The following is a 23321-nucleotide window of genomic DNA, read 5'->3' as shown; positions in this document are numbered from 1 at the left end:
TCTGACTGATTGAGCAATGTTTCCTTTCACTCTGATCAATGGTCGTCTTTTTTTCTTTTATTTTACAAGATAAAGTGAACGGAGATGTCAAGATTAGGTCACCCAGAGCTTTGCTTCTCTGTTTTGTACTTGCACACACTCTCACTCCTCTGGCCCTCATTCTGTTTATGTGGTTTCATCTCAAAGTTTATAAATGCCCAAAGATCAAGTACAGCAGTTCCTGGAAATAAAATGAACATCTCGGTTCCGGCAGTGCTGAGATGCAGTATCTTTTTGGATTCCTCGGCAGGAGAGAAAGTGTTTGGCTGCCCTCCAAACGCTTCATCCTGACTGAGGTCAGTTTACCGCACTGAGGAGTCAGTGGTGAAAGGAGGAAATTAGATAAATGAAGAGCTCGTCTACATTTCCTCTGTCCAAACACCAGAGTCAGCTCGGGGAGTGTATAGATATAGATACAAATGTAGCAGTGTGAGATGATAACCAAAGCAGTGCGTTTTGTTTAGTTGCTTCCACACTCGTCAATTTTTGTATGCTTAATATCATTGATAATGTATTTAGCTGGATTATTCAAATGCTGTTATGAAGAGGAAAAACTCTCAATCGCCATTATTTATCTAGTTATTAGCTTGCAGCGACCTCTAATGGATAAAATTGCAAACGACTATAGAATCATACACTCATAATGGCACGATTTAACCAAATTGTTTTTTTGTTTTTAGTTTTTCTTGTATTTTTTTTTTTATGATTACTTTTAAATCACTAAACTTAATGGGCCTTGTCTCGTTCGTTAGGGGTTTTCTCTAGTTAAAAACCGACAAAGCTGAACATGAAGTGCCAACGGAGCATTCCTGATAATGACAGTTTACGCCTTTACGGCTTAATTTCATGAGCAGTATCTTCACAACTGTGTCAGCACAAGACAGATAACTAGTCAACGCCTACAATTTATCTAAATTCACATGTGTATTTCCTCAGAAATGGTGTTAAGTCATTTGAGGATAATTATTAACATGCTCTTTTGTAATCTTAACCATGTCAAAAATACACTCACCAGACCAATTTATTTACACAATTTAATATTCTTTTGTTGAGCTAAATAATTGTAATAGATATCATATACATGCATAACTATTAAGACTTAATTTGGATAGCAGCACAAAAAAAAAAAAACACTGAATATGACAATGTATAAACTAAAGCACACAGAAATGCATAAAACCCTTAAAAATGAAGTGCATCAATCAACTCAAAAGTTTGATCTAAATGCATACACACTTGGTAAAGTGCTGCTATAGTAACATTTCCTTAAACTTTGTGGAGTTGGGTGTAATATTTTATAAACCTATTTGGCAGGAAAACACTCACCATCAAAACTACTCCAAAATGTGTCACATTTTCAAACCCTCAGTGATAATTTGATAAAAGTGTTTTGTTTTTTTTGGCCACACACATCTCTGGTTCCTGTCAGCATATCTTGTTCAAACCGAAAGATATTAAAATTAACTTTTGTTTAATACAGAATGTTTAGAATACTGTCACATCTTCAAACTGTCAAATCTGTTCTTTATGGTGCCAGTGAGGCTGTGTGTAGCTGCACAGTATTGAGAAAATAGAGACTGTCCCAAGAGAGGGATTCAGATTTTACTATCACGCATACAGAGGCTGATAGTCATTCTTCTTGCTTCGGCAGGTGATGACACAAATGCTGAGCAACCCAAAAAACTGAAAAAGAGAGAGAAACACAAAACTAGTTGTTGAAAATTCATTGTCAGATAAACAAGTATAATGATGAGGCTAAAATGAACTGATGTACCTTTATGATGGCAAATCCCAGGACGACCAACATTGCATAACTAAGCACATCCTGAAGCATCTGCTCCAGTTTAGCTTCACATCCCTGTAGGAACAACAGAGTGTGTTTTCCTCCCGAAAAAAATGGTTTAAAAACAATTACATATTTCAAGAAAACTGCTTGGAAATATGCTGATCTGAATACCAATATAGTTATTGTTAACTAAAACTGTTAATAGTTGTTATTGTTACTTAAGATGGAATAAAATAAATATCAGATGAAACATTTAAATGCAAATTATAAACTAAAATAAGTCTGAGGTTGAAGTAATAAACTTGCTAAAACTGAAATAAATTGAAGTCTAAATATAAATAAAAACAACTTAAACTTAGTGTATATAAAATATATATATATATTTTAATATACATTTTAATATACATTTTATATATATATACTAAAATGGCATATAAATTCTAAAATAACACTGTTCACTAAAAACAATAATTGACAATGTCAAACGAAATGACACGCCGCTCAAACCTGTGTATTCAGAAGATCAAGTTGGGTGAGTTGACCCGTGCATTGTGTATTGTTTGCTTTACAGCAGGAACGTGGCACAGAGTTGTTATGCTGGCCAAACCATGGTGTTGCAGTCCAGTCTGTGAAGTTATTCACCCCACAGCACTCCAACTGGAAATGTAAAAATGGAGTAAAAAAAAAAAAATACAGATCAGGAGATGCATCCATTTCCTGCCCAGTGTGTCTATCATTTCTTGTGCAACCAAAAATGATTGCAATGATATGAAGGAACCTTTTAGTCTTACTTCAGATTGCAAGGAATCCACTGCATGCGTTTCACTGTTCAGACCGTCATACTTTTGGAAGACGTCTTTCATTGACTTTTCTAGGCTACCCTTAATCTGTAAACATCACGGGAAACAATGTCCAATGATTTAGATTTCAACATATCCCATTTAAAAAAGAAAAAAAAAAAGGAAAGCAAAAAAAAAGAAAAAAGAAAATGTTATTCAGAAGTTATATAAGAATAACTTACTCTGCCCCTGAAGATGAAGCCAAACACAAAAGCGGTCACCTCAGCTGCGAAGATTATCATGATGATGGCAAAAAACTAAATGAAAAATTCAGAGAAAAGCATAAAATATAAAAATCCCCCAAAATCGGCACCATGATGAAACCAGTACTATCCAAAAGGATTTAAATAGGAATAGAAACCACCACATGGACCCTACTCTCTATTTTTGGTAACAAGGTACACAGATGTATGGCTCATACTTACAAAGCCTAAACCGACTTTGGACTCCCTCAGAGTTGCACAGCAGCCAACGGTTCCGATGACAAACATGACCACAGCCACACCGATTATAATGGCTGCTGGGATGATGCTGTACTTATTAGACTCAAACTCTTCAAAGCTGTTGTAGCTCTTTATCACATAAGAACCAACATATGCAAGGGCCACTCCAGCACCCTGAAAAAGAACGACACAAGAGGTGGGTCAATGACATCAAACTTCACAGTAATGTCTGTGGTGGTGGGACTCCCCCCAAAATGATTTCATGATATTTACACACAAAAAAAAAAACAATAAAAAAATCTATAACCGGATTAAAAACAAATACTGATATACAGGCATGTACACTCACATGTATTAAAGGTGTATGAAAAATATGTCATTACTTTTTACTTGATGGTTACACCACATGACATTTTAGCAGTGGTTTTCAACCAGGGGGCAGCAGGAAACTTCCATGACTATTTCATGACCAAGTATTTAAATGATTATTGATATATTAAAATAATCAAATAAAAATCTAAATTAAAATGCTAAAACACACACACAGTCAAGATGTAAACTGAAATCCAGAGTGGATATCTCAATACTCACAAATGACCATTAAATTTAAACTGGTAAAAGATAAAAGTCATATGTATAAATTCCCCCCTGCCCCCCCCCCCCCCCCCCAAAAAAAATGAAACTAGATTTTTAAAAGATTGGTTCCACACTTGAAATTGGTTCACACTTTTTGTGTGAAATTTACACAGTTCAGTTCCATAAGAACACATACATCATCTCTCATATGATTTCATAAGGTATCATTTCATAACAAGTAAACCTTGGGTTATGTATGACTCGCTAGCACATGATCGGTTTCTTCAGCAGTCAGTCACAATGCACAGTCACGAGACCATGAGTAACATTTTCCTGCCCTCAAATCTTTCCTGGAATGCTGGTCTTGTGCCTCAGCTTGAGCAGAAGCGGCAAAAGCAAAACAGAAACAAAACAAACAAGGAAGAAAAGTACACATGACAACAGCAATAATTCAGCTTTTCAGAAGACGAAGATGCTACAATGAGAACTTTCAGTTCTCAGATTGTAAGGTTTCAGGTTTTACTTCTTGTACTGTTGTTTTTGGGAAGAAGAAAAAAAAAAAAAAAAAAAAAACAAATTCCACATGCAGACAGGGCTGGAAAGGAAGGGAACCGCGGGGCCCCGGAGGGTCTCAGCCCTAAAGTTTGTCTTGGTTTCTGCGAGTTTTAGCAACATCTCAGTGAGCACGAAAGTATTAAATTGTCTGTGCAGAAGAGTAAGAAGTGTTGGTTTTCTACAGAACTCCCCTTCGTGCCCACTGAAGCCAGAAAAGGGCACATGGCATTAAGCCCAGTCAGATGACTAGGCCTACATGATGGCACAGACAATATGGACATCAAAAATATTTATTTCCATTGAAATCAAGTTAGAAGCTCTGACAGTTACATCAACTCTGAAATAAACAAGTGCATACGTTTAAAGGCAGCATAGCAAAAAGCACTGAAGCCCTTTTCATATGGTTGTTTTAAGTGTATAAACAAAGAACAAACAAATGATTCACCCTAAATTAAATTACATTCTAGAGAACAGCTCGCTGTCAAAAGCAAATAACTCTGACTAAACGTTTAGGTCTGGAGGAGGAGAAACAACCTCTGGAATGAATACAAACTATTGTGCTGTTTATAAGGACCCTTCTTCTTACAAATATAGTCATCAAACAACAGCAAAACCCACATGGACAGCATAGGTTTGTAAACCTCATAATAATGGGCTATATTTAGGCCACAGAAACAGAACTGAACAGAAATTATCACAAACTCACCCAAAACATTAAACTGAGAAGCAAAAGAACGCTTTTGGATGTTATCATTCCGCAATCCATGTCTGCTGCTGAGCGATGAGTCGAAGCTGAGAATGTTGCGGATAGTTTGTGGCGTTCTTCTTTTTCTTCTTGGAGTTTGTGGCGTTCTTCTTTTTCTTCTTGGAGTTTGTGACGTTGTCTTTCCTCGTGTTTTTTATAGTTCAGTCAGTCACATGCTCTCTCATACGTCAACAATGGAAACCCCCAGGTCCTAAAAACCGTACAAAAAAAAAAAAAAAAAAAAAGAGAAAAAAAAAGAATACCTTAAACTTTCTTGTTCACAGGGAAGCTGTTCATGACGGAAATGCGTGAGGCGTTGCGTTGCTTAGGTGACGTGACCAGAGAAGATACAGAGAAGGTGGCACAGTATTCGTGATGGTTGATAGTTTAAAAAAAAAAAAAATGTTTCTACACCTGTTTAAATGTAAATATTTCATGACAAATTATTTAAAGTAGCATAATATAATAGTAAGATAATGACAGACTGATGGCATTGCATTTCACATGATTTTTTAGTTGAATTGGGACAGATGCACAACATCAGCTAAACACATTGAACAATGAAGTTCGATGGAAATATATTTGCTTTAGTTTAAATACTACAAAAACTACATCCATATAGCATTTTCTTGTATGAAACGTAACAACATTTTGAATTGGAAATCATATTATGTCTCCTTGAGTTGGTCAGCAACATAACTGATTTGTCAATGGCACAATGTGGCTTAGCTTTAACTTGTTTATCAAGCTTGTTTATTACCCATCAGCTTTGAAAGTTCAGATTGGATGACATAGTTTGTATAAATTGGTGCATTTGTATAAAATTCATTTCTATAGATTTCAATACCTTAAAGGAGAACTCCGGTCAATTTTAACATTGAGCTCACTTTTTTGTACATTTGGAGTGCTGTCAATACAGAGAACAACGACAAAAATCGGTGTTGCCTACACCGAGTTATTCTATTTTTAAAATTTGCACCCTGTTGACTTCAATGGGGCAAGTACTAAACCTGCTTTTAGCCTCTTAACATCCTTGATGTGTCATTACAAGTGCACAGAAAATGTGAGTGATTCCTTCTGAGTGAACACGAGTGAGTCTGACTGCAGTAGATGTGAAAGAAATGTATAAAAATGATGTTATTTAAGCCAGCGCAAATACCTGTTTACATCCTGTTTTTCGGTTGAAGTCCAAAGTAGTCGATTGCCGAGTTCACGCGCGTGATCATAGGTATTAAACCTATGCGTGTGAACTCTGCAATCGACTACTTTGGACTTCAACCGAAAAACAGGATGTAAACAAAGATATTTGCGCTGGCTTAAATAACATCATTTTTATACATTTCTTTCACATCTACTGCAGTCAGACTCACTCGTGTTCACTCAGAAGGAATCACTCACATTTTCTGTGCACTTGTAATGACACATCAAGGATGTTAAGAGGCTAAAAGCAGGTTTAGTACTTGCCCCATTGAAGTCAACATGGTGCAAATTTTAAAAATAGAATAACTCGGTGTAGGCAACACCGATTTTTGTCGTTGTTCTCTGTATTGACAGCACTCCAAATGTACAAAAAAATGAGCTCAATGTTAAAATTGACCGGAGTTCTCCTTTAAAGTTAGGGTAGGCAATTTTTATATATATATATAAACCCAGTTTGTATTTATAATTTCTGTGGAAGTCTAACAACCAATAAATACATTTTTGTCGGGGGAAAGCCCGTGCAGAAGCCTCGCTTGAGTCTCTAGCCCATGAGTCTCGTCTCTCTCCGCTCGTGGATCGCATTCTTGTTAGAGAGCGGCCCCTCGCGCTCACCCATTCTCTTCCTCCCAGGAACCACTGAGGAAGATACAGGAGAGCCAGAGGGTTGAGCTGACGGGTACGAGTGAACTGCCCGAAACGCTTCACATCCCGCGTCCCCAGATCCCAAAAGAGAGCAGAAAAGGCTGCCAACCTTGACTCCCCAGTCTCACCTTACCGATCTCTTTGGCCCTGCGGTGGATGGATTCGCTGAACGCTTCACTGCACAGAAGTCGTCGCAGGCAATACCCCACTTCCAGCCTAAGACCTCCCTGCTTTAAGGGCATGGTACATACTTCGGTACGGGGCAGCAATTCACACGTCCTCCGGTCCATAGTAGAGAGTTTACTGGCAAAGGGGGGCGTAGAGACAGTCTCGCAGCTCGCCACTGTGCCTCTGTTGGGAGTCTGGCTTTTACAGCCACTACTTCCTCAGGCCCATCCTCTATCTGAGACATCTGATGAAGCTACCGTTCAAGATGTTAAAATTGAAACAAATACTCTAGCAGGTTTGTGCAGGGGATTGTTTTTTGTCAGTGGATCTAAAAGATGCTTACTTTCATATCCAGATAGCCCCTCAACACAGATCGTTCTTGAGATACGTGTTCAAAGGGGTGGCTTACCAGTATACTGTCCTTCCAGTCGGACTGTCCCTGGTGCCACACACGTTTATGAAGTGCATGGATACGTCTCTCTCCCCTCTGAGACAGAAGTGAGTGCACATCCTGAATTACCTCGATGACTGGCTCATTTTGGCCCAGTCAGAGCACAAGTTGAATGCTCATAAGTCCCTGCTACTTGGCCATTTGGAATGCCTGGGGTTCAGGATCAATTTAGCCAAGAGCTCACTGTCTCTCAGACAGCAAATATCCTTCCTGGGAGCAGTTCTCGACTTGGACCAAATGCGGACCTCGCGCCGAAATGCTCTCTAACGATTCAGCAGCTTGTGGTGTAACTCCAAGTCGGGGTTTCACTCCCCCTCAGGACTTTTCAGAGGATTCTGGGTCTAATGGCGGCTGCCTCTGTGGTTCCTATCCACGGTCCTCAGGGCTCTCTGAGGCCCGCCCTTTGAGCAGCTTCTGTCAGCCGAGCTGCGCCCCCTTTCGCATTAGACCACCCTTTTGCTGGATTCAGTGTTGGTCGAGTGAGTGAGGGACTTGCAGTCGCTCTCAGTGGGAGCGTCCTGCCTTGTATTTGGGCCAAACGACTGCAGAGTATTCCTCAAACCAAGACATGGCTACTTGCCTAAGGTGCTCCCTACTCCATTTAGTGCACAGGTTATTACCCTTTCTGCTCTTCCTGTTTCTGAGGACGAGCAAGGGTTGCACTTACTCTGCCCAATTCGGGCTCTCAGAGTATATGTCGAGTGCTCTAGCCACTTCTGGCAATCAGAGCAGCTTTTTGTATGCTTCGGAGGCCGCACTAAAGGGCACCTGGCCACAAAGCAGAGGTTATCACCCTGGATAGTGGATGCAATTGTGTTAGCTTATGCTTCTGTGGGCCTTCAGTGCCCCGTTGGAGTGAGAGCCCAATTCACCAGGGGCATGGCCTCCTCCTGAACCTGGTCCAGTGGAGTATCCATTGGTGACATTTGTGTGGCGGCCGACTGATCCTCTCCATCCACCTTCGGCAGATTTTATAACTTGGACGTCCTTGCTCTCCAAGCACGGGTCCTGTGTGTCTAAATCGGTCCTCGACCTCGTTGTAAGTCTAACTGTTAGGGCGCTTGCCGAGGACTCCGGCCTTGTGACCTGAGCCTTGTGTTTTTGGGCGGATGCTCTTGCCCTAATTCTTGCCTTGCTGCCTTTCTGGGCCCTTAACCTTGAGTGCCCTAGGCTGGGGCTCGTAGGACGGTATCTCGTTCTACGCTTGTAGTATGGCTCTTTTGGATTGCGTCCTCATAGCATCAGCTAAAGATTGACACAATGCGAGTGAACCGTATCAATAAGGGAACATCTCGGTTACTGACGTAACCTCAGTTTCCTGATATAACGAGAACGAGCATTGCGTAGCTGGCCGTGATACCGCGCTGCACTTGAGTAGGCGCTTGCCGCTCCTCAGTTGAAAGATTGTGAGAAAATGGCATTCTCAGCCTGCTTATATAGACGGGTAGCCCCGAAGCACCATAGGTTTGTGCAATTGTAGATATGTGATTCAATCAGGCTTCAGAATTCTCGGAGGAAAGATATAGACCGACGCAATACTCGTTCCTGTTATCTCAGGGAACTGAGGTTTGTAAAGAGATGTTTTTCCAATGGTAAAAGGCACAGAACTTCTCATCTCCCTATAATAAGACAATCTCTGGCACGAACTTTGCCAAACAACACAAAATAAATTGGCTTAATGAAGATTTTGTTCAATTTTAGCAAAAGTTTTCATTTTAGTTGGTCACAAAACTTCTCACAATGTGATAATATTTGTATCAAAGTAACAGTAAAATGACTTGACTTAATATGTTGTGAGGGGCGGCTCCCCAAAAATGTATTATATCATTTTTTATTAATTATTAATTTCATATTTGTGAAACAATATATATATTTAAATAAAATTAAACAATGAGATACATATACATGTAGCTATTCAAGGTGTAAGAAAAATTATTAGGCTACTTTCTGGGCCTGGTTATACTACCTACATTTTAGAGCACTGGTTTGCAAGGGGCTGCAAGATGAATTAAAGGTATTTAAATTAACAAATCATTACTATTGATATAAAAATGTATCTGGCTCAAATCTAAATTAAAATGCTAAAAACACATAAAATCAAGATGTAAACTAAATCAAATAACTATTGATTTTGAAGAACACAACGTGCTCACAAAGTCAGCATGTTTGATTTAAAAGCAGCAAAATCATCTATGCTTATGTAATCCTTTAAAAACTGCCAGAAAATGAACCTTTGAAACAAGCACAACCAAAAAGGTCCTTTTAGGTCATTTATCTAACAACTGACATGGCATCAAAGATAAGGTTTCAGCGTCTAGGAGACACCCTTCTGGTGTAATAACTCCAGAAGATCAAACTGTAAGAATTTAAATGCTTTTATGAATTAAACTAAAGTTTATTTTAGCACTATAAAGCTATCAGCCAAATAAGCACAATGGACAAATGAATGACATCTAATAGCCTTAGATCTCAAACTATCCCACCTGACAGATTTGAGGTGTTGGCTATACTAAATAAAATAAAAAAGAATAAAAATATTTGATCAGTGTTATTGCATTATCAATTACATTTATTCAATGTGCCATTGTTTTTGTAGGGCCATAATGTATAACTGACTGAAACTGACAGAAAAAGAAAATGTGTTTTAGTAGACTGAAAATATATTATTTGTTCAAAAACTCTGCAAAATATTCGCTTTATTAATGCATGAAAATATTACATATGGTGCACTCTAACTGAACAATGGCACATAATAAGTAAACAATATTTTTAAATCATGTAATTAAACAAAGTACAGAAATTGTTCAGTCTTAAAACAGCACAGCACATCGATTCTTCACATTTGCGAATAAAAAACGAATTAGTACTTTATTGTTTGGATGCTATGTACAAGTTAAATGTCCTAGTGGAACTTTCTTGATTTTCTGATCGACAATCCAGATCTTTATATTATTTTTAAAAGTAAAAAATATACTCTTTCTATTAGTCGGAAAACACAAATTATTGCGGCTCAAAAAGGCGCTGAAATCATAACTACCAGAGTCTACACGGTTCTCATGTTGACTATTTTACTTGCACGCACCCGCCCTTAAACTCACTCTCATCAGACATCTTCTTCCAGCTGATGTTCCTGCTCAAATAAACTGTCAGTCATGTCAGCTCCCACAGCAGCCTCATCTGCTACTAAAACGCCAAAAAGAAGGTCCAAGGCCAAGAAGTCAGGACCCAGTGTGTCTGATTTGATCCTCAAGGTCTTGTCATCTTCAGAGGAACGTGGCGGTGTCTCTCTGGTTGCTCTGAAGAAAGCGTTGCCTGCCAGTGGTTATGATGTGGTAAGAAACAACTCGCGCATTAAGCTGGCAGTTAGGCGACTGGTGGCCAGCGGTCGCCTGATTCAGACCAAAGGCACTGGAGCATCTGGATCATTTAGGATCGGCTCGAAAGCTGCTACAAAGCCAAAGAAGGCAAAGGCGAAGAGGGTAAAGAGAAAGACGGCCAAGAAACCTACCGGGGCAAAGAAATCCCCTAAGAAGAGAAGGAGAAATTTAGGAAGTCCTGAAAAAGCCAGCGAGACAGCTGCGGTCAAGAAGACCACAAGACCCAAGAGAGCCAAACGAAGAGCTTCCAAATCAACCAAAGCAAAAAAATAATTGATACCATGATAATGGCTATTGTTCATACTTTTTAAGGGATATTGCACCCTTTGTAAAAAAAAAAAACAATTCGTAATTAATGAAAAACTTTTAGTCTCTTGCTGCATTGAAATTTTGATGATGATGATGACTGATGAGGATAATAAAAATAACAATAATTACTATTATTTACACTAATTGTATTGCGTTTTAACATTTTATTTACAACAGACCAAAGTTCATTTTAGCATAGGCTAAATCCCATATTGGGCTATTAATTACTTTTTGTACAGCAAATAGGTAGGCCTAACTCTATTGTATTTATTATTTTTGACATAAGCAAGAAATGTAAAAGGGCAAATAATACCAACGGATGGTGAATGTTAAAAATTACGTGACTGGGATAGTTTTGTATCGAAAAGTGACGTGTATTTATCACGCACGAGCTTTACACGTTATTCCACTAGATGGTGTTCTCTGAAAAGCAGCAAGTCATCATTCCGTTTAGAGTCGCTGCCATCTAGTGGAATAACGTGTATAAAGCTCGTGCCTAATTACACACGTCACATATATTTATCAAAACAAGAGATGCTCATCCAAGACTGCAATTCATTTATACAAAACATCACCAATATTTCTTTTTTACTTAAATTGGAAATTCATAAATGACATTAGACAGTGTTACAGGGTAAAATGAAAAAGACATAAAACATAAAATTATACATTTGATTTTCTAAAATTCTCACTATCTGGAAACATAGTAACAAAAGTGTTTGTTTGAGTAGAAATAAACGTTCCTGTAAGTGTGGATTCATTTCTTCATATTAATATTTTTCATGCTTATGCCAAGGCTATATTAAAGCACACTCTTTTAATCACAACTAATGAAAGTAAGTCAATGTCCTGTCTAACTATAGAAAAAAAAATAATTTCTCATATGAAGTAGGCTACACACATTGCTTGTAACATTAATAATTGATTACAATCATAACATGAATAATAATAACAATAATAATACCTTTTGTTAACATATTCACATCATTATATAAACCAAACAGGAAACATAATACCATAAATGTACCATAAATATAACATTTTATTTTACATTTTAAATAAGAATGATTAATTATGAATTAAAATAAGAATTGGATAAAATTGTCTGCCAAATGGATAAATGTAAATTCCCAATCAAGTTAAAATGACCCGAGTCGTACTTTTGAGTAGCCTACTTTGTTTGCCTGTAAAGTGATTACATTGTCTATCATGTCTCCCATCTGCATAATAGGTTACCGATTACTGGAAGTGAAAATAAAAACACAATAACAGTATAAAAATAGCAACAAGCAGTAAAACAGCAGTAAAATATTAGTTAAACATTAGTCTGCAAAATGTATTCATGCTGTGGTGCAACCCGGAAGGGAGTTACTATTTTTGAGCCTTGGGAATTTCCTATGGTTATATATCCCGGGCACTCTCGTGATCGATACAAATACAAATACAATACTATTGTGTGCATATATACATATATACATACAACATGTTATCTTTTCTGAAACCGCTCATCATGTCTGCATTGTCTATATGGATTTTTTTTTTGTTTATGTCAAGTTTTTGCACATTCTCATGCAAATTTCTTGCATAATTTTGAATCTGTGGAGTGTCACTCGCAGTTTTTCCGTGTCTTGTATTTTAATTTATCAAAAGTGCAAGTGGGCCAAACAAACTTAGATATTGTAAACTTCTGTTACATAATAAAATTAAACTTTGGCAAAGGAATTAGAGAAACTAAAGTATAATAAAGCATAATGTTTTCATGACCATCCTAATAAAGTTTGCTGCCAACCAACTTTAACTTTGGTACGCAGTAAAAGAGAAAGCATTACGTGTGCTTGCACTGTGCTCTCCTGTGTTTACATTCGTTTAAAATGAGGTCAATCAATCTTTGAGGAAGTGTAACTGTAAGTACACAATAGCATTTGAGCATGCCATATTATAAAGATAAGATGTTCTAGAGATTATGTTTGTTATAAATAATACATTACACATTTTAAAATATAATAGGATACAGAATTTCATTTCCCCACAATTACAAAACATGCAGCCTTGAAGTTTGGATTCTTTTTGAGTTAAGAGATGACATTTCATCCTCTATTGGTTATCTTTTTGATATACAGACTTGCAGGTCATCAAACATGAACTTTGGCCCAAAGGGGAAGACGTGTATACTGTATAAGTGTGAACAAAAGTGTAATGTGAAAGTGTAGTGACTGCACCTCAAGCCAAGAAGACCATGGACAAACTTCAGAAGAACTGTAACACAGTAGGTTTTTATTACTTAACCAGTATTTTTTTAAATGTCTCATAATTATTGTGAATGCAGTTTTTATGAGCTCATACTGAGACTACAAGGGCTATTTTTAAAAAATTCTGTTGAAATATCGAAATAAAAATGTGAAAAGTTGAGGAAAACAAGAAAATGTTTACCAATTTTATTTATATCCATGTTCACTCATGTTAAATATTAATAATAATTATTATTATTATTATTTTACTGTACAGTAAATAGTACCATGTTAGGCTTCTTCAGCTTATAATATCATATAACCTATGGTTTTTATATTAATAAAAAAGCAAAGCAAAAAGACTTAATAAATGCATACAGTATGCAAACGAATGAGCTGACTGAACTGCTGTTTCTGAGACAGAAACAGTAGCCTGACTGTTACATTGAGAGAAGTTTTCTTCATTTCTTGAAAACAAATCCTTCCAAATTTCAAGTATCTACACCGTCCATCTGTGTGTGTGTGTGTGTGTGTGTGTGTGTGTGTGTGTGTGTGTGTGTGTGTGTGTGTGTGTGTGTGTGTGTGTGTGTGCATTGTGGTTTAACTTATTCTTCACAGGTGATGAGGCTGTTGGGTGAGACAGCATCTGCCTGGGAAGAAAAACTCAATTGCATTCAATAGTGTGTTTCTTCCATTTCTTTAAGAAAAAGTAATTAATTTAAGAAGCAATTATTTGTTGTACATTTCAATTAAGACAACATTGGGCCTAAACATAAAACGCAAATGCTAGCTTGAGCAAAAAAAGAAAGAAAGGGGGGAAAAAAAAGAAAAAGATGAACTCTAAATAATCACCTTCACCAATAACAGAAAGTAAAATGTTATTGTTGTAATGAAAAAAATACAACGAAATAACAAAAATAGCAGCAAGCAGTAAAACAATAAATAATTATATTTTAGTTACATTTATACATTAATCAAAATAAAATATTTGTCAACTACATATACAGCATGGTTATCGTTTCAGAGTTTACTCTTGAATGGTACACAACATTATGTTTGTAGTGTGTTTATAGATTTTTAAATAGGGCCCATTTTCAAGATTTCACACCACATATCTATTTGGCAACTATTAGAACTTGAACTGAACATGTCACTGGATGTTTGTGGTTTAAAACTAGTGATGCTAAATATTTAAAGGTTTTTTTTATCTCTTGGTTCTTTATGAGTTTAATCAAGTTCTTTTAAGGGGTTCTTTTAAAGTCAGGCTTTGAGCATTGTACTTTGGAGCCTTCAACCAATATCTTCTACTGCATCATTTGGTAAATTATGGCTTGAAAATGTATTTTTGTTCAACACAGAATGTGAACATCACATGAGCCTTCAACCAATATCTTCTACTGCATCATTTGGTAAATTATGGCTTGAAAATGTATTTTTGTTCAACACAGAATGTGAACATCACATGTTGACCTCTTGGCTAAATACATACAAACCTCAAAGCTGAATATTTGACATTTATTTAGTGAAAAACAGAAGTACTTAAGCTTGACATCATATCCGGCTGACCATATGCGTTGCAACATCAAGTACTTTTTATATTCAATGAGGTCAAATTTATACATTATTAGCTAACTATGTGATTTGTATAAGTACATTTCTGAGATACATGACACAGTCACCTCTGATAACAGATCCTGTCTAAATTGTAATGTAGACATGCATTTTAAAGCTGCTTTGAAACAATATGTATTTTGAAAAGCGCTATACAAATAAATGTGAATGGAATACTTTGACATAGTAAAATATAAAATTGTGCTGCCATATGCTACAAAAAGTATGACAAGAAACCTGTTTTCATGACCTGTTTTAGGCTTTCGTGATCTACATCCACAGCAGTTTTAGAATGTTTCTCATATTGAAGAGGATTTGAAAATACCTGATAATGCCATACTCTTCTAAAACAAGAAGCAGCAAAGAATCTCACTTCCTCTTGTTAAAAAAAAAAAAAAAAAAAAGAATAGTTAAATAAAACCACACATATGAAGACCCAGAAAAATAAATCACAACAAAAATATTTGTTTAATTCAGCCCATAAAACCGTCCTTCAACTGAACGTTTAAACATAGGTTGAAGGCTCTTTTGTCTGTTTGTGTCTCAAAGGTTGCCAAACCATGAAGAGGAAGTTCATGGTCTCGTGACTATTTTCTGACAGATGTGAAACTGAGAAGTGGCTTTGTTAAGGAACTCACCAAATTCTATAATCTGCCACATACATTTTTATTGAAGTAGTGTGAAACATGCATCTGGTGATCATGGAAGCAAGAGCATTGTGTCTGCTGATTCTCTGCTGTTTAATCAACATCTGCAACCTTCATCCGCTCATTCGTCCCAGTAATGGACTTCGTTTGTGCCGCAAAAACTCAAGTTTGACAGCGCTGGAGGTTCTACCAGGTGGAGGCTGGGATAACCTGCGCAACATAGACATGGGCCGGGTGATGAATCTGAGCTATTCCCAGTGTCAGACCACAGAAGATGGTGCCTATCTCATTCCAGATGAAGTCTTTGTCATTCCACAGAAAGTGAGTGGAGTGGAAACAAACTCGGAGATCATCATGTCATGGCTGGAACAAAAAAGCTCCACTTCAAGCTCCATTAATGCTGATATTTCCTTCTATTCGGTGCTAAATGCAAAATTCTCCACAGAAAACCAGCGCATGAAAAGCCACCAAGTGAGAGAGAGTTCTGTAACAGCACGGGTCCAAGTAAGTACAAAAGTCAAAGTAAAAAACTTCATACCTAGAGATTCGTATGGACTGTATTGATAAGCTGGACAAATACAGAAGATTTTGAAGTAAAACGTAAACCAGGGAAAAAGTCATTTTGAAACTATGGTAACATAAAATCTCAATTACAATTCTAACACCAAAATAAATTAAATATAGGCTACTACATCTCATAAAATCTACAAGTAAAAAAATATTGTTTAAAACAAATGATGAAAATCAATCCTTCATTTTCTCATATCAAATATTTGTTTCTCAGGTCCGTAACCATCTGTACACAGTAAAAGCGTATCCCGACTTCACTTTGGACTCCCGATTTGCGAGACAGGCAGAGGAAATTGCAGACGCTATCGAGAACAATCAAACACGTCAAGCAACTTACCTGTCAGAGAAACTAATCCTTGATTATGGTACTCATGTCATCACAAGTGTTGATGCTGGTGCTACTTTAGTGCAAGAGGATTATTTAAAAATGTCTTATGTCTCTAACAGTCAGTCAGACATGTCTTCGGTTTCTGCATCAGCAGGCTTTAACTTCTTTGACAAAGTTAAATTTGATATTGGTGCCAATACATCCCAGGGAAACTCTAAAACCAGTGGTTATCAGGGTAACATCACATATTCGTTAATTCAGAGCCATGGTGGAGCTTTATTCTACCCAGGCATCACTCTACAGAAGTGGCAAGAGAGTACGCTTAATAATCTGGTGGCTATTGACCGCTCTGGGCTGCCGCTGCACTATTTTCTTAATCCATCAACATTCCCAGACCTCCCAACACCAACAGTAAGCAAAATGGCTTCATCAGTTCGTCAGGCTGCAGATAAATACTATAAAGTAAACACCATTCCAGGTTGTGTAAGTCCAGATTCCCCAAATTTCAACTTTCAGGCAAATGTAGATGACGCTTCTTGTGAGGGTCCAGTCACCAATCTTAGCTTTGGTGGCATTTACCAAAAATGCACTCCATTGACATCAGATGGAAGTGCCATCTGTGATGAGACAGCACAGAAAAACCCAGCCACTGGTGATTATACTTGCCCTCCAAAGTACAACACCACTCTGTTACGCTCTGAGACAGTAGAAAGAGGTTATAATCATTATGAATGCCACAGCCACTGTCATTCATGCGGTTTCTTATGGTTGTCTACTTGCTGTGACCAAACATGTGGTGATGCTTACCGTGTCCGTCGAGCAAAAGTTGAAACCTACTGGTGTTCCTCTACTCAGAAAATCCCTGAGTACTCTGGATACCTATTTGGAGGTCTATTTGGACCAGCTATGCAAAACCCATTGACCAAATCTACTGGCTGTCCACCAAACTACTTTACACAAAACTTTTTGTCTAATGGCATGAAGGTTTGTCTGAGCAATGATTATGAGGTCGCAACAAGATTCTCTGTGCCTTTTGCTGGTTTCTTTAGCTGCCAATCTGGCAACCCTCTCTCAAAGGGTCAATCTCGCTGTCCACCTCAGTTCAGTCAACATCTTGCTGCCATTAGTGATGGCTGTCAGGTACTGTACTGTGTCCAGTCCGGTGTGTTCACTGGTGGTCAGTTAATGCCAGTCCGTCTCCCACCATTCACAAAACCACCAATGGTTAGTATGATTGCCACAAATACTGTAGCTGTAATGACAGAAGGTGATCGTTCTTGGGTGAGAGTTGGACAAACTAAGATGTGGCGACTGGCAAAGCCTGGTGAGATTAACCAAATGGCAACAATGTTTAACACAGAGTCTTCTTCAAAGATGTCCGGAGGAGAAAAGGCTGGCGTAGCCATTGGTGTAATTGTTCTGGTTGCTCTTGTGGTCACAGGAATGGTGATTATAATGAAAAAGAGAAAGAGGTTTTCTGCCATCAGGTTGAGCAAAGGCTATGAAGAGATTCATAGTGAGGGTCAAAGCGAGAGTAGTGTAGAGATTCAGAGAGAACAACAGATTGAGATTGCAAATGATAACCCCACTCAATCCCTTCTTTCATAACAATCTCTTTAAGATGACTATTCAGAGATTTGCAGAAAAGCTTTATAATGTTATAATGAATGTGATTAGTAGTAGCATTAATAGTTAGCAGCAGCAGTAACAGGTACAGCAATTATATTACTAGAAGTGATCTCAGTCAGTAACCATTCTCCAAAAATAACTTACATGCACATTCAACATGTTACATTCAACTAACAATCCAAGCATTGGAAGAAAATGATTCTGTTAACACAATGTCATAAAAACAATTCAACGTAATGAAATCTTGAAAATTGTAAAGTGTGCCTTATAGAGAGATATTTGTGAAATAAGAATACTCTGAAATGAATTAGTTTTAGAGAAGATGAGTAAAAATACATTCACAGAATTTGGGTTTTATATATAAAATTATTTTCTAATGCTTTATTATTTTTATTGATATATGTGTATATCTAAGTTTTTGTGCTTGTGTGTCTAATAAATATTTCATTAAAATAAAAAACTGAGCAAATGTCTTGAACTCAGACATGCAACATGATCATTAATCTCACACCAGGCAGACTTACATTGTAAATAAATTTAAGGACATCTTGATGAAAATCCTGATGTCAAGTTAAGTTATTATATTATCTTACTTGTTGTTAGTGAGATTGTAATAGACTATTTTATTTTTCATAATTAATTACAACTAGTAATAATTCATTATAATTATTTAGATCAGCTGTAAGAATTAACTTGATAAAGTAGAATTAATACCACAACCAAACAAATTGTTTCAATAATTCTAAGAAATGTTCATTTCCGGGGTTTCATATGCTACTTGTATGTCTCGGCCATTTAAATAAAAGTTTCTTTATGCAATTTGTTGACGCTCCATTTGATCTTTACTGAAGTTGTCTTGAGAGATAACCCGTTAGAGTCAGAGGATCTTTGAAGGATGGAAAGACAAGGCCGCAGCTTGGCACAAACTTGGGGGTCTTTAGAAGACTTCAAGCTCAGCATCATCTTCACGTCAGAGTCTCAGAATAGACTCTTTCACATTTCCAGGTTTCTCAGAAGCGGAAGTCGTTATAGTTGGTTGAACTTCTATTGCGGTAAATGAGAGACTATACACTTTTTTTTTTTTTGGCGTGCCCAATTGCTCAAATAGCAAAATAAAAACTACACAATAGAGGTTTCACAACTTTCAAAAAGAATAAAAAATAAATAAATAGAGATCGATAACAGTCAGAAGAGAGAAAGATGACATATTTTTACTCACAGCAGCGTTAACTAATTTTTTGCAATTCGATGCAAAGGTAATACAATACTAAATTTTAAGTGTTATAAATTTACATACATTTAAAAAAAAAAATGAACATATAAAAACCTTTGAAGGTCTGCATTTCACATCTGTCATCACAGTCTGTGAAAAAGGTCCAAGGGGAAGAAGAAGCAAAGAGCTTGATCTTGTGATCAGTGTTGAACCCTTGTGCTGTGTTGAAAAGCTTTTTTCAAAAACCTCTTGAAAAACAAAAATGATTGACAGTAGATCTCATTGATCCGAGTATAATTTCATCTCTGTGAAAAAGAAAGCCTGTAATAAAAAAATAAATACTCATCTCAATACTACATTAAATACTCAAAATAGTTTGTGTACATGAACGTGTGTGTTTGTGTGCCTGGTGGTGTGAGTGTGCACAGGTCCAAGGCCTTTATGCAAGCACACATGTAAATATGTGAACATGAACATGCTCCTGAACACTAAATGTTTATTTTATTTTTTAAATATTTCCCATTCATTTTCAATGGATATTAATTTTTGACCAATATAAGCTCAGATGAATGAGACCTACAATCAGTCAGTTTAAAAAATAAATATTGAAAGAAATTTAAAGAATATCTTTCAAAAATTGAAAGAAAACAAGTTGGCAAAAAGACAATCAAATATTTGATGATAATATAGCATGATTTATAAGCTTTTTTTTTTGTAGGCTGGTCATTTTTGACAGGTAACACCACAAGTGTGGCTTTGTGCGATTTTAAACAGGATAAAAGCATTTCAAAACAAACTTCCTTAAACATTAAAGCACGCTGTGAGAGACTTTTCTTAAACATGAAGATGCCACACCCTCTCGGGACGTGAGTGAGCTAATAAGAAGTTGTTTCTTTGGGTGTTAAGAGAAGAAACCTTTAAGATTCTTATAATAGTAATAGCCTATGTAACGAATGTCCAAAAATACAAAACTTCTGGAAGGAGGTTATAAAATGTTGTCAGACATGTTTAACATTAAAATTCCTTTGAATGTAAAACTTTGTATTCTTGGAATATATCCAATGGACTTTATACAAACATCAGGACAGATTAAACTTGTAAAATTTGGTCTCCTTCAAGCCAGAAGAGTTATTGCATTATGCTGGAAGAGTATGGATGCTCCATCCATGAAAATATGGATAAAGGAGATATCGAACTGTATCAGACTGGAAAGGCTAACTTGTATTGCTAAGTGCAAGCGGAAATGGGAGCTATGGGAGCCATACATAAATATCATGTAAAATGGAAATGTAGACCTTACTGAAAAAGACTTTGTAAACACTGTCTATAACAAATTCATTTATTTTCATTTCCTTATTTATTATTTGCTTTATGCATTTCTTCTTTTTTGTGTAAAAGACGTGTAAATTGAATATGTATAATGTGAAAGGGTGTATGCTTGTGTACTTGTTCTGTGGTTATAAAACAAGAAGTTAGCAAAATGTAATGCAAATTAAAATAAAGAAAATTAAAATTGCAGTTCATAGACACCCAATCATTCCTTCAATAGAGTTTGAATTAAAACATAAGCAAAACAACGTAAAATAACATATATGATTACATAGAAAAATTGGATGATTGTACATATCTTAAGCAATTATATAGAGGGTATAGGATTAGGATAGACTGTAAAAAAGGGTACATTTGTCTGTTTAAAAAGTGAATTTAGAGTGAAACTGTACATTCATTTGAGCTGTAAACCAGTCTTATCTTTGGTACCATGTTAACCAGAGGCCTGGTGTTATCTGCATTTGGGGTGTTTAGTTGCTCTTAGAGGCAAAGCCTTAGAACTCTACCTCATGGTTGTTTTGTTAGGTGAGGGGTAGGCCTATTGTAGATTTTTTGTTAAATATAACAAATAATTGTGAGTCTGATATGTCCAGCCACTACAAAGACAAACTCTGTAAAAACATTAGACAATTCATTTGTGTATTATTAATCTCCCAAAAAATCCCAGTTCCTCTTAATTTCTCTCTCATCTTTATTCTTCTGAGCATTGTCTTTTTTCACCTTTAAGATGGTGCCAATTATCTGTTCAAACTTGCTTCGCATGACAAGTAAGAAAGCATAGTGATACAGATATAACAGTGGCACCACTATGTAAGACTGTTTGCCCAGATGAGCAATCAGTTAAACAGTGTTGCCCTGGACAATAGTCAGTTTGTCATTTTTCAAAGATGTCCTGTCTCCCAAGCCAAAAAAATTTAAATAAAATAAAAACAAAACAGGAATTAAGTTTATCTGGCATCTGCCCTATTTATCAACTACCTGTTCACCTATAGCTTGAGACAATTGCTTCCCTTTAAAAGTGTATTGACTGTATAATCTCTTCCTCTCGTAAATGAGAAAGCTTAAGTTTGCTAACATAGTGCATAATCAAAATTAGTAGGTAGAAATGTGTGTGTGTGTGTGTGTGTGTGTGTGTGTGTGTGTGTGTGTGTGTGTTTGTTTGGCAGTATTAAGACCAACTGTCACTATTCCACTAACTCTGTGGCTTCTTTGTCTTTTATATCATTTATTATGTCTTATAAACTGAAACCATCAACTTTGTAAACAGCAAGCAAGGCTAATTATCAGCGTATTTCTGTGTTTTGTGAACCAGACACTGTTCTCTGTAGTCCCAGAAAAACACTTCTATAATCAAAAACACGTCGTCACACAAAAGTTAGACGTATTGAAAAGACATTGACAGCTACTTTGGCTGCGTTTAACTCTTTTAGACTTTTAAACTTCCCGAAGCACTTCACCGCCAACATTTTGAAGTGCTTTCAACTTCATCAAGTGGGCGAGGGAAGTTCATTTGGACAGATCTTTGACCCCTCGAGGAAACAAGTCTACTCAGTGGGTGCTTCTCATTTCTTATTTTGTGCATCCTTGCTTCCTTTCCTTGCATCTCAGCTCCACCCCCTGTAGGATGCAAGGGAGGGCTGCATGAAAAGAAAAGGAGAACGGAAGAATCAAAGGAAAGTTTTTTTGTATATTCTTCTTGATATTATTCGTCATCAGCTGTGTTCAAAGGATCTGCCCTTATGTTGTTTAAGTTTGGTTATTTAAGAATTTCATAAATAATAATGATAAAGCAAGATATACTGTTGAAATATGTAAGATATATGGTTTATTTAAACTGAAAAGGTATAGCATTTATTGTGACAGATGTGAGGGGGAGGAGAATTTACAAGTGCGTCGGGTTTCTCAACAAGAAAGACTTCCGCATAGGATACATCTGTGCATCGGGCGCCAATGGCTGCCTGCTGCTCTGGGTGTGTGTCCAGGGTTTGCAGTGTGTGTGTGTGTGTGTTCAGTACTCACTACTCCTAGTGTGTGTGTATAAGTAAATATTATGAGTATAAGTTTCCATACTTGGCCTTCACATGTCACTTACATGCAAACTGAGAGACAGCTCAATGCCAATTGGTGGAGGTTAATGGCCACACCCTATAGCTAAACCTAATTAGGTCAAGCTCCACCCATTATGTCCAAAGAGGGGGAGCTGGACTTCATTTGGCTCTGCAGTAAGAACCACTTGGAAGAATCCCCACCACTGATGCACAAACTGAGTCTGTCCGGAACAAACACCAAATCAAAATGGACAATCAAATTTAAGGGTTATTAAACATTAGAATTAATCATGAATTATACAACACACACAAATATAGATACAATCAAAATGACAAAATCAAATTTGAGGATATTAAACATTAGAATTAACCACGAATTATACAATCTAACAACACCTCTATGTTTGACATGAAATTAATTTTAATTTTTGAGTTAAAGGCTTCTAAATACAGACTTTTTTTTTTCAAAGTAGTTCTCATTTTTTCAGGCTGATGTAATGTTAAATTTGGGATTTTTGTTCTCTATAAATTTTCTATAAAATATAGACAAATCAGAACATGATACATTGTGTTTTCACATATCCTAAA

The 23321-nt window shown here is 36.7% G+C and overlaps 3 protein-coding genes across 4 annotated transcripts; 2 read left to right on the top strand and 1 right to left on the bottom strand.

Moving 5' to 3' along the window:
* Nucleotides 1–1427: 1427 nt before the first annotated feature.
* Nucleotides 1428–10751, bottom strand: tspan36 (tetraspanin 36). 2 transcript variants are annotated; one of them, XM_079898072.1, is made up of 8 exons: nucleotides 10543–10751; nucleotides 4945–5194; nucleotides 3090–3281; nucleotides 2847–2921; nucleotides 2617–2712; nucleotides 2333–2482; nucleotides 1814–1897; nucleotides 1428–1722 (listed from the first exon to the last, which is right to left on the bottom strand). In XM_079898072.1, exons 2-8 carry the CDS (start codon nucleotides 5002–5004, stop codon nucleotides 1648–1650), a joined length of 732 nt encoding a protein of 243 aa, XP_079754198.1. In that variant the 5' UTR covers nucleotides 5005–5194; nucleotides 10543–10751; the 3' UTR covers nucleotides 1428–1647. The 2 variants fall into 2 exon arrangements, with proteins under 2 accessions (XP_079754198.1, XP_079754197.1); XM_079898071.1 differs by lacking the exon at nucleotides 10543–10751 and having other exon boundaries at nucleotides 4945–5289.
* Nucleotides 10597–11134, top strand: LOC307174313 (histone H1.4; the record flags this gene model as incomplete). Its single annotated transcript, XM_079898073.1, has 1 exon — nucleotides 10597–11134. One exon carries the CDS (start codon nucleotides 10597–10599, stop codon nucleotides 11092–11094), a length of 498 nt encoding a protein of 165 aa, XP_079754199.1. The 3' UTR covers nucleotides 11095–11134.
* A 4384-nt stretch (nucleotides 11135–15518) lies between these two features.
* Nucleotides 15519–20844, top strand: mpeg1.1 (macrophage expressed 1, tandem duplicate 1). Its single transcript, XM_079897943.1, has 2 exons — nucleotides 15519–16120; nucleotides 16401–20844. The coding sequence occupies exons 1-2, from the start codon at nucleotides 15656–15658 to the stop codon at nucleotides 18120–18122; spliced, it is 2187 nt and encodes a 728-aa protein (XP_079754069.1). The 5' UTR covers nucleotides 15519–15655; the 3' UTR covers nucleotides 18123–20844.
* The last annotated feature ends 2477 nt before the right edge of the window (nucleotides 20845–23321 follow it).

Source organism: Squalius cephalus (genome assembly GCF_949319135.1).
Source record: "Squalius cephalus genome assembly, chromosome: 16".
Taxonomy (NCBI): domain Eukaryota; kingdom Metazoa; phylum Chordata; class Actinopteri; order Cypriniformes; family Leuciscidae; genus Squalius; species Squalius cephalus.
The sequence above is the reverse complement of the archived record's forward strand: the minus strand, read 5'-3'. Positions and strand labels throughout refer to the sequence as shown.

Bases quoted from the DNA above. Each gene is read 5' to 3' on its own strand.
- tspan36 (XM_079898072.1), bottom strand. From the start codon at position 5,004: ATGGATTGCGGAATGATAACATCCAAAAGCGTTCTTTTGCTTCTCAGT. The intron at 2,922-3,089 runs GTAAGTATGAGC...TTTTTCATTTAG, and splicing joins CCAAAGTCGGTTTAGGCTTT to TTTTTTGCCATCATCATGAT. The intron at 2,483-2,616 runs GTAAGACTAAAA...TTACATTTCCAG, and splicing joins TGGATTCCTTGCAATCTGAA to TTGGAGTGCTGTGGGGTGAA.
- mpeg1.1 (XM_079897943.1), top strand. From the start codon at position 15,656: ATGCATCTGGTGATCATGGAAGCAAGAGCATTGTGTCTGCTGATTCTC. The intron at 16,121-16,400 runs GTAAGTACAAAA...TTTGTTTCTCAG, and splicing joins CTGTAACAGCACGGGTCCAA to GTCCGTAACCATCTGTACAC.